Source organism: Propithecus coquereli, unplaced genomic scaffold (genome assembly GCF_000956105.1).
Source record: "Propithecus coquereli isolate 6110/MARCELLA unplaced genomic scaffold, Pcoq_1.0 Scaffold285, whole genome shotgun sequence".
Classification (NCBI taxonomy): Eukaryota; Metazoa; Chordata; class Mammalia; order Primates; family Indriidae; genus Propithecus; species Propithecus coquereli.
The window spans coordinates 2,186,228-2,197,521 of NW_012148452.1; the positions used below are offsets into that span (position 1 = coordinate 2,186,228).

Below are 11,294 nucleotides of genomic sequence, written 5' to 3' on the forward strand. Positions count from 1 at the left end.
AAGTAGATCCCAATTATAGGAAAGCTGAATATAGCTGATTGCCCTTTAAGTCCGACGGCTACAGCTCAACTCAAGTGGCAAGAAATGAAGGGTGGGGTGTGTATCTGACTTCTTCACAGTCTGTGGTCCCGTCTTACCACCAAAATGAGAAACGTCACCTCTCCAGCCTTCACAATCTGGAGCTTTCTAAATTCATTTGCTTCGGTAGGTGGAACAGAAGTCTTAAAAACCTTAGAATCTGTCTTTCAGAGAAAGAGAATGACTAACCACTAATCCTCTGCGCCAGGTTTCTCAAAGTGAGGGTCCCAGATGACCTGCAACCGAATCACCCAGAGTGGCTGTTGAAAACGCGGATTTCCTGGGTCCCACCGTAGAAGCTAGGAGTCGGAATAGCTCCGAATAGCTCCAAAGTCGGGTTCCTCCAGCCGCACAGCAGGTGGCTCCAGTCTTTGGCGCGCAAAAGTTTGTGATCCACGGGGTTCCGCCCCGAGGGGGGCGGGGCGCAGCGAAGCGCCACGCTCCAGCAGACGCCGCCGGCTGCGGCCCAAGGCACGCAACCCTGGGAAAGCAAGCCGCCAAGTCTCGTGTGCGCTCCCTCACCGCGGGAACTAGGTGCCCGCCTCCCGCGCATGCGCGCCGCACCTTCTTTCGCCGCCGCGCCTCCAGCTACCCTGGTTACTGTTGGTGTTTGCGAATTCTCGGCGGCGCCTTCTTCGCTTGAGACCAGCGTCGCCCATCTCCAGGCGACGGTTCGATACGCGCGCGCCCGTGTCACGTGGGCCAAGGCGCCCTCGCGGTTGCCGGCGGGCGGCTAAGCCGGGAAGAAGCGGCGGTCACCGCTCGCTCTGCCGCTGCGCTCCAGGGCGGGCGCTTGGGTAAAATGGCGAAATGGGGGTAGTCGCCGCCGATCCTGAAGCGATGGGGCGCGCAGGTGGGGAGGTTGTCGGAGCCCCCTGACGTGTGCGCCGGGCTTTTCTCGGCGATTTGGCCTGGCGACCTCGGGCCCTCGCCTAAGAGGTCAGACTACAGAGTCCGCGGGTCGCCGAGGGCCCCGCTCAGAGCCGGAGGCAATGGATGAACAGAGCGTGGAGGTGAGGGGGTTGAGGAGAGTGGTGGATTAGTCTCCTCCTACCCAACGAGCTTTTTGTATTCGGGATGCCTTGCCCTTGTCCTCCCTCCAGGAAGTCACCCCCACGCCGCCCCTGCGGCTGTGGAGAGGGCTTGGCCGGTGGGGAGGACGACGTGCTCTCTGTCTGCAGCCCTCCGGGTGTCTTGTGTTTAGACTGTTCTGCAGTCAGGTCTGGTGCGTATTCTAGTGTTTTCAACGATGTCTTGGCGCCTTGGTGCCCATCCCCACCAGGTATTTGCATACTATAGCCTGTGTAGAGCAATACTGCAAATGCATCAGATGAATGTGCCCTGAGATTTGCCTCCAGTTCCTGCGAGTTGATGAGCTGATCCAAATCTCCCTCTAAATGGATAATCATCTTTCCCTCAGCGGTACATTTTGCAGGCTTCTGCCCTTCCCAGACTGAATGAGCATATACCCGTACTGTCTCATTCTACTGTAGTTTCTAGAACAAACGATTTTTATATCTGATTCTTCTAAGCTGTGATTTCAGAGGGTTGGGATATTTACGTAAGGGCTAGGAACATAAGAAAACTATGTTTATTGGACATATATGTAACCACTGTTAAATTTTGGACCTTTCAAATACTGAAATAATAAATTCTTGCTTCTTAGTAAGGGGTGAGTATGTTACCGATACTACACTTGAAACTAATTCATCCAATCAATACTCTTGTCCTCCTGGTTGTCGGTTATAGAACCTGCATCTGGCAGGTTCTTTCTGGCCCTGCAGAGTCATGATTAGACTCATGGGTAATTTTCTCCTTAATTCTTCATGTGAAAGTATTATAAAGGTTCTGTAGGCCAGGCGCGGTGGCTCATGCCTGTAATCCTAGCCCTCTGGGAGGCCAAGGCGGGCGGATCTTTGAGCTCAGGAGTTCGAGACCAGCCTGAACAAGAGCGAGACCCCGTCTCTACTAAAAATAGAAAAATTAGCTGGGCATCGTGGCGCATGCCTGTAGTCCCAGATGCTTGGGAGGCTGAGGCAGGAGGATCGCTTGAGCCCAGGAGTTTGAGGTTGCTGTGAGCTAGGCTGACGCCATGGCGCTGTAACCCGGGCAACAGAGCAACACTGTCTCAAAATAAATAAATAAAGGTTCTGTAAACTTACCTTAGTTTTAGGATTTAATTCTCCTGGAGTGGCTTAAAATAAATGTCAGTACTGTAAAAACTTAAAATATGCAATAACAATACATTTAACATCTGTTTTCTTGTTAACTTGTCAGTTACTTCCTAAATTTATTAAACTGAGGCTTGGAAAGATAATACTGTTTCTTCTGTTTTTATTTTTTTGTTTTATTATTTTTTTTGGAGATAGGGTCTCTATCACCCAGGCTGGAGTCTAGTGGCATAATCATAACTCATTATAACTTCAAACTCCTGGGCTCAGAGGGCTCAAGCACCTTTCCTGCCTCAGCCTCCCAAGTAGCTAGGATTACAGGCTGGAGCTGCCACACCTGGCTGTTCTAGTTACATAATTTTTTTTTTCTTCCCAAGGCCTCATAAAGCTACCACCAAAGTTTTCAGTAGGGGCAGAAACTTAGGTTCAAATAAGTAGCTAGTTGATTGCAGCATCAGGACAGGAATTCAAATTTCTGGATTCTGTATTAGTTTCTCTCTGCATCAAAGTACATTGCCATTGGGATAAGTGTCTTTTTTAAGACTTTTTTTCCTCTAAGTTATAAGAAACAATTTATCCCTTTTGGGGAAATTGCAGAAAAAGTAAATAAGTTCTTATTGCCCATTCAATCATGTAGTCTGCCTTCTTTTCCATACTGTTATACATTGTAAGCATTTTTCTGTATCATTAAGTCAAGAACTATTTCTAGTGACTATCATAATCTGTGTGTAATTGCTGTGATTTAATAATTGGGCATGTGGGCTGTAGCCAGATTCTTATCATTATGATTAATGTTTCAGTGAAAATATTTGTGCATAGGTCTGTGTTTGCATTTTGTATCTTTTCCGTAGAATAGTGTCATCGTGAAGCTTAGAAAAAAGGAAGCACATTTTCCAGGATATGTTCTCAGGTTCCTGGACCTTGACTAAGCAAGTCGTTCTAAGGAATATAGTTAAAACTGAGATATCAGACCAAAATAAATGTAAACGTCAAGTGAGTTATTTTTAGCATGCTTTTTACTCTTGATTCAGTAGCCTAATCTGGTGGACCTTACATCTTTTATTATTTTCAGAGCATTGCTGAAGTTTTTCGATGTTTCATTTGTATGGAGAAATTGCGGGATGCACGCCTGTGTCCTCATTGCTCCAAGCTTTGTTGTTTCAGCTGTATTAGGGTAAGTTCTATTTCTTTACATGCATTCAGTATGTATAGAATATATTGTAAAGATTAACTATTTACCTTTTTCTTATATTGCATTTCGTGCCCTTTTAAAAAATGTCTCTTAAATGAATGTTCCTTAATAGACCACCAGTTTGTGGAGATGAATAAACATTAAATGATAACTGCCACGAAATGTCTGAGGATAGTTGGGTGCCTCTGGAAACAAAGCCCACTGTAATTTTGTAAAGTGTTTGCCTGTATTGTAATGACAATACAGGCAATGGGATACTAAGATAAATGTGACAAAGTGCCTGCCTTGAAGGAGCTTAAATCTAATCGAGGGAATGGACTTAAGTAATTATATTGAAAAATGTGTAGTATCATAAAGAAGCATTTGAAAAGTGCCGTGGGGCTCAGAAGAGAGAGAGTTTAGGCTTTTTTAAAAATTTTTTTTGAGACACAGTCTCCCCCTGTTGCCCGGGCTAGAGTGCTATGGTGTCAGCCTAGCTCACAGTAACCTCAGACTCCTGGGCTCAAGCATCCTCCTGCCTCAGTCTCCCCAGTAGCTGGGACTACAGGTGCATGGCACCATGCCCGGCTAATTTTTTCTATTTTTAGGCGAGATGGATCTCGCTTTTGCTCAGGCTGGTCTTAAACTCCACACCTCAAGTGATCTTCCCACCTTGGCCTCCCAGAATGCTAGGATTACAGGTGTGAGCCACCGCGCCTGGCCTATACATAACTCCTGCGCCCAAATGACTCTCCTGCCTAAGCCTCCCAAGTAGCTGGGACTGCAGGTGTGACACCATACCCAGCTGATTTTTCTGATTTTTGTATTTTTAGTAGAGACAGGGTCTCACTCTTACTCAGGCTGGTTTCGAACTCCTGAGGTCAAGTGATCCTCCCATCTGATCCCCCCAGAGTTCTAGGATTACAGGCATTAGTCACCACTCCCAGCCCATACTACTCATAGGTTATTCCCTTTGTTGAGAAAAAGCCATCTCACATACTATTCACCTCAAAATTTCTGTATCCTTATTCTTTCCTAAGGCAGGTAAATATCGTTTTGTCAAGAGTAATATCTGTAACACTTAAATAATTTTGTTCCAATCACACAGCTAGCAAATGGTGGTGTTCGATTTGAACCCAGGAAGACTAACTCTAGAGCCTGTATTCTTTGCCACCACACCATGTGTAGAAGACCTATGTTGCATGTGATGTTAGTTCTCACACTCATAAAAGGAGATTCCCTCTTTCTTAGCCTTGTTTCCTCAGCTATAGAATGCACATAACAAGATCTGCTTCACAGGATAGTTGTGACATTAAATGAATAAGCTCAAAAGTAATTCAGAAATTGTAAAGTCCTATCCACTTGTAAGGTATATCATCTAGCTGTTAAAATAGCAACTAATATACGTAGCATTTATCCACATTTTATAAATGATGACACTGAAGCTAGAGAGATTAAGTAATTGACCTCCATCTCTATACTTTATTAAGTGGTAGAGTCTGGAGCTGAACTCAGTTCTTTTGATGACAATCCTGTATGCTTATGGCCTTTGGTTATTACCTTATACCTCATTGATTGTGTGTTTCTTCATTGTAACTGCTGCTTCCTCCTGTTCCTTAAATGAATTTATTTTTTAGATATTACTGCTGGCATTCTCTTCTTTGAGGTTTCTGGAAAAATTCATCTACTTTGGGAAACGTGATTTACTTTTGCAGCTTTACTGTCATCTCTGTGTATGGCTCCTAAATCTATTCCTTCAGCATTGACTTTTAGATATTTTATCTGGTTGTCCTTCTAGCATCTTGAACTTTGTTCAAGATCAAATTATTCATATTATTTTTTCAAACTGACTTTTCTCACCATTTTCTCACACAGAACTTCTTTCTTTTCTGTTATGCCAATCATTCAGACTGGTTACACCAATGATTTTTTCGGTCATGTCAGTTATTCTCTTCTAGTGTCACTTCTGTCCACTACTTTTTCATTTCTATTATTACCATTCTGATAGGAAAATATGGATGTATATTACTTCATGCTTATATTATTATAATTACTTTCTTTTTTTTTTTTTGGAGATAGTCTTGCCCTGTTGTTCTAGGTAGAGTGCAGTGGCGTCATCATAGCTCACTGCAACCTCAAACTCTTGGGCTTGAGCGATCCTCTTGCCTCAGCCTCCTGAATAGCTGGGACTACAGGTGTGTGCTGCAATCCCCAGCTCATTTTTCTATTTTCAGTAGAGATGGGGTCTCATGCTCAGGCTGGTCTTGAACTCCTGAGCTGAAGCGATCCTCCTGCCTTGGCCTCTCAGAGTTTTAGGGTTATAGGCACGAACCATGGCGCCCAGCCTATAGTTACTTTCTGATTTCTCTGCTTTAGTCTTTTCTTATCTCCAGTCCATTTTGTATCCTGCTGCTATCTTTTTTTTTTTTTTTTTGAGACAGAGTCTCATTCTTCTGCCCAGGCTAGAGTGCCGTGGCGTCAGCCTAGCTCACAGCAACCTCAAATTCCTGGGCTCAAGCAATCCTACTGCCTCAGCCTCCTTAGTAGCTGGGACTACAGGCATGCGCCACCATGCCCGGCTAATTTTTTCTGTATATTTTTAGTTGTCCAGCTAATTTCTTTCTATTTTTAGTAGAGACGGGATCTCACTCTTGTTCAGGCTGGTTTTCTCCTCAGCTCAAGCGATCCTCTTGTCTCAGCCTCCCAGAGTGCTAGGATTATAGGCATGAGCCACCGTGCTCGGCCTGAATACTTTCTAAAACTAGTGATTCTTCCAGTATAGTGAAGGAGAGAAATTAATTTTAAATTGAATGTGGGGGAATTGCTCTAAAGATGTTTCTGTACTTATGCATTAATATTGTATCACTGGTTCTTACCTTTGGTTTTTGTTTGGGAGAAACATTGTTTTTCCCAAAGTATTAAAATTGTCATGTTTATTTTGTAGTTAAATTGGATTGTGGAATGCAAAGTAAAAATTCCACAAATATTCACAAAAGGAAAAACTTTAGCCTGGGAAAGGCAGGAAAGTTTTATGGACATAATTAAAGGACATTCCCATGGGCCAGGACACAGAGAGAGGGAGAAAGGGATTATATAAGCAAATATAAAAATAGGATGTCAAGAATGTTATGTATTGCAGCAATAAGCCTATTTTGACTGGGAGGGAGAGGCATGTTTAAAAAGTGTGATCTTGTCACTCCTTATCATGATCCCAACCTTCGTAAAGTTTATAATCTAGCAGGATGGGGGAGAACAATAAATAAGTCAAAAGTGTTACAAACGCATCAAAGGGGGAAGTACAGTTTGCAGTGGTAGAGCATGGCAGTAGTATCTATTAATAAAATAGTTTGCAGAATATCAGGGAAAGTTTTTTGAAGGAAGTGACGTAACAACTGAAATCTAAACAATAATTAGGAGTAACCCAGATGAAGAAAGGTGTTGAAGAATATCCTGGGCAGAGAGGACACATGTTTAAACGCTTAATCTTGCTGGTTGTAAGGTGTGGCTCAAGAAGTGTAGGCTGAGACCAGTTCTAGAGGGGAGCTGTGACTTTAACAGAAGAGTAATGTGATCATAGCATTGTTTTAGGGGAAGAAACCTGACCCACATCTTGTTTTTCTTAGGGACCCAAGAAATTATAATGTTCAGGGTTATTAAAAATGGAGGAATCCTTTTCCATATGATTTTTTTCCTTCTAGCTTTATTTTCTTTGCTGTAAAGTACATCATTGCCTATCATTTTAAGTCTTTTATTGTCCTTTAAGGTTTCCTGGGGAATTTTATTTCTGAGTTTATTATTCAACTTCAGATAAAAGCTCATGTTCTTTTATAGAAGTAGAAAGGGATAAACAGAAATGAACAGATAGTGGGAGTATGTTGATACGGAATTATAGTTATTTACCTCTGAACCTGTTTACGAGACAGTTAAAGTTTTTAACTATAAACCTGTTGTTTTCTGAAAAACATTCCGAAAAATCTTAGCATCTTCTCTGTATGTGGTGTAAAACTGCTCCCAAATCAGTAATAATTTAAATTATTAAACTAATAGAATTTGGAATTTACTAGAAACATTATTGTCTTCTAAAACCTTTTATAATAACGAGGACACCAAGGCACTTGATTGTTTAAATTATTGAACTATAAAACACTTTTGAGATTTAAAAAAAAATTTTTGTATTGATTATTCATATTTTAGGTCTAATTTATGTGTGTATACTGTATATACCTCAATTAGCTTTTCAGAAAAGAAATTTGGTAGTATGTTAGTAGTAAATAATAACTATGGTTTACTTTGGACGGTGGGAGTTACTATCATTTTTGTGACGATTATCTACACCTTCTCTGTGAGAATCAGATAATCCTAGAATCACTTCCTTTCCTATGGGAGAATAGGCTCTTAACAGATATTTTGGGATGAGTTTTGTCCCTTTGAAAGTTTGTCCCTATCAGGGTGATAATTAGAGGGAGACAGTAGATTGCCTGTTTTTTTTGTTTTGTTCTGTTTTTTTTTGAGAATTTTGCTCTGTTGCCCAGGCTAGAGTGCCGTGGCATCAGCCAAGCTCACAGAACTTCAACCTCCTGGGTTCAAGCAATCCTTTTGCCTCAGCCTCCCAAGTAGCTGGGACTGCAGGCATGTGCCACCATGGCCGGCTAATTTCTGTTTTTAGTGGGGACGGTCCTCGCTCTTGCTGAGGCTGATCTTGAACTCCTGACCTCAAGTGATCCTCTTGCTGAGGCTGATCTTGAACTCCTGACCTCAAGTGATCCTCTTGCTGAGGCTGATCTTGAACTCCTGACCTCAAGCAATCCTCCCGCCTTGGCCTCCCAGGGTGTTAGGATTACAGGGGTGATCCACCTCACCTGGCCTCCGTTGCCTGTTATTTCTATAAGTACCTCTAAAATTAATTTAGGCACTAGAGAGTTAAACCCATTGAATTTGGTTTATAAGTATTCAGTATATACAAATTAAAGTACTGGTGTTTTTACAATTAAAATCTAATTCTTTTGCCTCTTTAGCGCTGGCTGACAGAGCAGAGAGCTCAGTGTCCTCATTGCCGGTAAGTGTTTTGCTATGATTATTTGTGAATTTGGAAAATACTAAGGTGATGGGGTTAGAGTGTGCCCTAGGATTCATAAAAACAAGGTGTTTCTGCCATCTGCCACGTTTCCCTTCTTTGTGAATATAGTCGAATAGAAAATAAGCAGTCTGTCTAGAAAAAGGCAGAAACCAATTTATATGACTTAGAATTTTATAAAATACTTTATAATGTTTGATATGTTGTACCCTTGCCTCTCTTAGACAACCGTTGTATAACTTCTTTTATAATTAAAATTTTTTTTTTTACTGTTTCTGGTTATAAAATTCAGATAGTAGGGATAAAAAGCTTCTGATTCTATACTTCCTACTGTATCTTTTCATAAAATAACACTTGCAGAAATTGTTAGGTTTGGTATCTGTTCTAGACATTTTTCTGTGCATATGCCATAGATATATATTTTTTAAGGCTCTAATCCAATATGTGCATATATTGATTATGTATACCTATATGCTTTTTCTTAAAACACACAAATGATTTACTCTTTTGCGATTTGTTTTCTTTTAATGTAAAATATTTTCGATATCTTTTCCTGATGGTATGTATACATACGTCATTTTTATTTTTTATCTTTTTAATTTTTCCTCTTTCTGTGGATCAGGCCTTATATGTCATTTTTAAAAAGCCATTTGTGTAATAATCTACTCTGTGACTAACTATACTTTTATTCTCATATTGAGAGACAAATAATGATGCCAGAGTGCCATCTTTTGCCCATTTTTCTTCTTTTCTTTTTCTTTTTCTTTTTCTTTTTTTTTTGAGACAGAGTCTCACTCTGTTGCCCTGGCTAGAGTGAGTGCCGTGGCATCAGCCTAGCTCACAGCAACCTCAAACTCCTGGGCTCAAGCAATCCTACTGTCTCAGCCTCCCGAGTAGCTGGGACCACAGGCACGCGCCACCATGCCCGGCTAATTTTTTCTACATATATTTTTAGCTGTCCAATTAATTTCTTTCCATTTTTTGGTAGAGATGGGGTCTCGCTCTTGCTCAGGCTGGTCTCGAACTCCTGAGCTCAGAACGATCCGCCCGCCTCGGCCTCCCACAGTGCTAGGATTACAGGCGTGAGCCACCGCACCCGGCCTTTTTCTTTTTTTTTTTGAGACAGAGTCTTAGTCTGTTGCCCAGGCTAGAGTGCTATGACATCAGCTTAGCTCATAGGAACCTCAAACTCCTGGGCTCAAGCGATCCTCCTGCCTCAGCCTCTTGAGTAGGTGGGACTACAGGCGCACACCATGAGGCCTGGCTAAATTTTTTCTATTTTTTATTTATTTATTTATTTTTTGAGTAGAGATGGAGTCTCGCTCTTGCTCAGGCTGGTCTCAAACTCCTGAGCTCACACGATCTTCCCGCTCGTCCTCCCAGAGTGCTAGGATTTTAAACGTGAGCCACTGCTCCCAGCCCATTTTTCTTCTTATATTGTTCACTTTTTTCACATTGGCTTGCAAGAAGATCAGCACTGTCAAATAGAGAGAACTTTCTGTAATGGTGGAAGTATTACACTGTCCAGTAGCTACATGTGGCCGTTGAGCATGTGAAATGTGTCTAGTGTGACTGATGACATTTTATTTTTACTCAATCTTAATTAATTTGCATTTTAATCTAATTAGTCACATGTGGCTAGTAGCTATCATTTTGAACAGCAGAGCTTTAGACTAAGGAGTTGAGAATTTAGTCTGCATGCTGAGTTGTCAGTATTTCTGTTAAATTTTTTTTGTTTGTTTTTGGTAAATGATGTAGTAATGTGAAAATAAGTTTCAAAGCATACTTTTCATTGTCTTTGTTTTTATTTTACTAGTGTTATGGTATGATTGAAACTTATTTTGAGGAATGTATTTATTTTAGAAAATAATCTCAAATTACTGAGTTAGAATATATGTGTGGATTTTTTCCCCAGTGCTCCACTCCAGCTACGAGAATTAGTCAATTGTCGTTGGGCAGAAGAAGTAACACAACAGCTTGATACTCTTCAACTCTGCAGTCTCACTAAACATGAAGAAAATGAAAAGGATAAGTATGTTCTCGATTTCTTTTTTCAATATTTAGTAGATTTTGCCTTTTGTTATTTTAATGATACTATATTGGTAGTTCTCTAGTTATTTATAAGTAAACAATGTAATACTTGAGTTTTTAATTTGTTCATTTGATGTTCTTGTTAGATAATATTTAAAATGATTCTTATTTGATAAATCATTTCATAACACAATGTTAAGTCTTATGTTCCATGATTGAAGAATTTTGATCATATCTGACAGGTTGTTGTGGGAAGCTGATAAAGAAAGGAAAGATCAGTAATGTGGCAGTAATTTGTTTTTGCATGTAAACCTACAACTTGGTTAATTGCAAGGCTTCACCCCAGCAATAATAAAATAACTTGAATTTGGAGACATTTCAGGACTCTTGAATATTTAGAAATAGAGGCATGTTACTTTCTGTAGATTCACAACATGTTAAAATAAGATGTTAAGACTTCAAGGGTCATTAGAAAAAATTTATACCTGTTTCTTCATTATACTGAGGAAATAGAACCATAGAGATAAGCTTAACTGTGATATAACACGTTAATGCATAATCAGAATTAAAACCCAGTGTTGTTTCCATTATTATTCTAGTTAAACTAGACCCTTAAAGGATTTGTTACTTCTAGCATTATGGAAGTCTTACCAAAAATAATTATTTTATCTCTTTAAAAAATATATAATAGGACATTTCATAGATGAACACTTAGGTTTTTTTCCTCTGAAGTGATCTATTTGGGAAGACCCTTTACCTTTTTTTTTTT

At 40.4% G+C, this 11,294-nt stretch overlaps 1 protein-coding gene across 1 annotated transcript in view; it reads left to right on the forward strand.

The window, feature by feature from the left end:
- The first annotated feature begins 624 nt into the window (after window positions 1-624).
- The window catches only part of TRIM37 (tripartite motif containing 37), a 135,445-nt gene continuing 124,775 nt past the window's right edge, over window positions 625-11,294 (forward strand). The window contains exons 1-4 of the mRNA XM_012648450.1: window positions 625-1,091; window positions 3,322-3,423; window positions 8,436-8,476; window positions 10,410-10,526. Coding sequence (XP_012503904.1) covers window positions 1,071-1,091; window positions 3,322-3,423; window positions 8,436-8,476; window positions 10,410-10,526 — 281 coding nt within the window. The 5' untranslated portion in view covers window positions 625-1,070. The remainder of the gene's footprint in view (window positions 1,092-3,321; window positions 3,424-8,435; window positions 8,477-10,409; window positions 10,527-11,294) is intronic.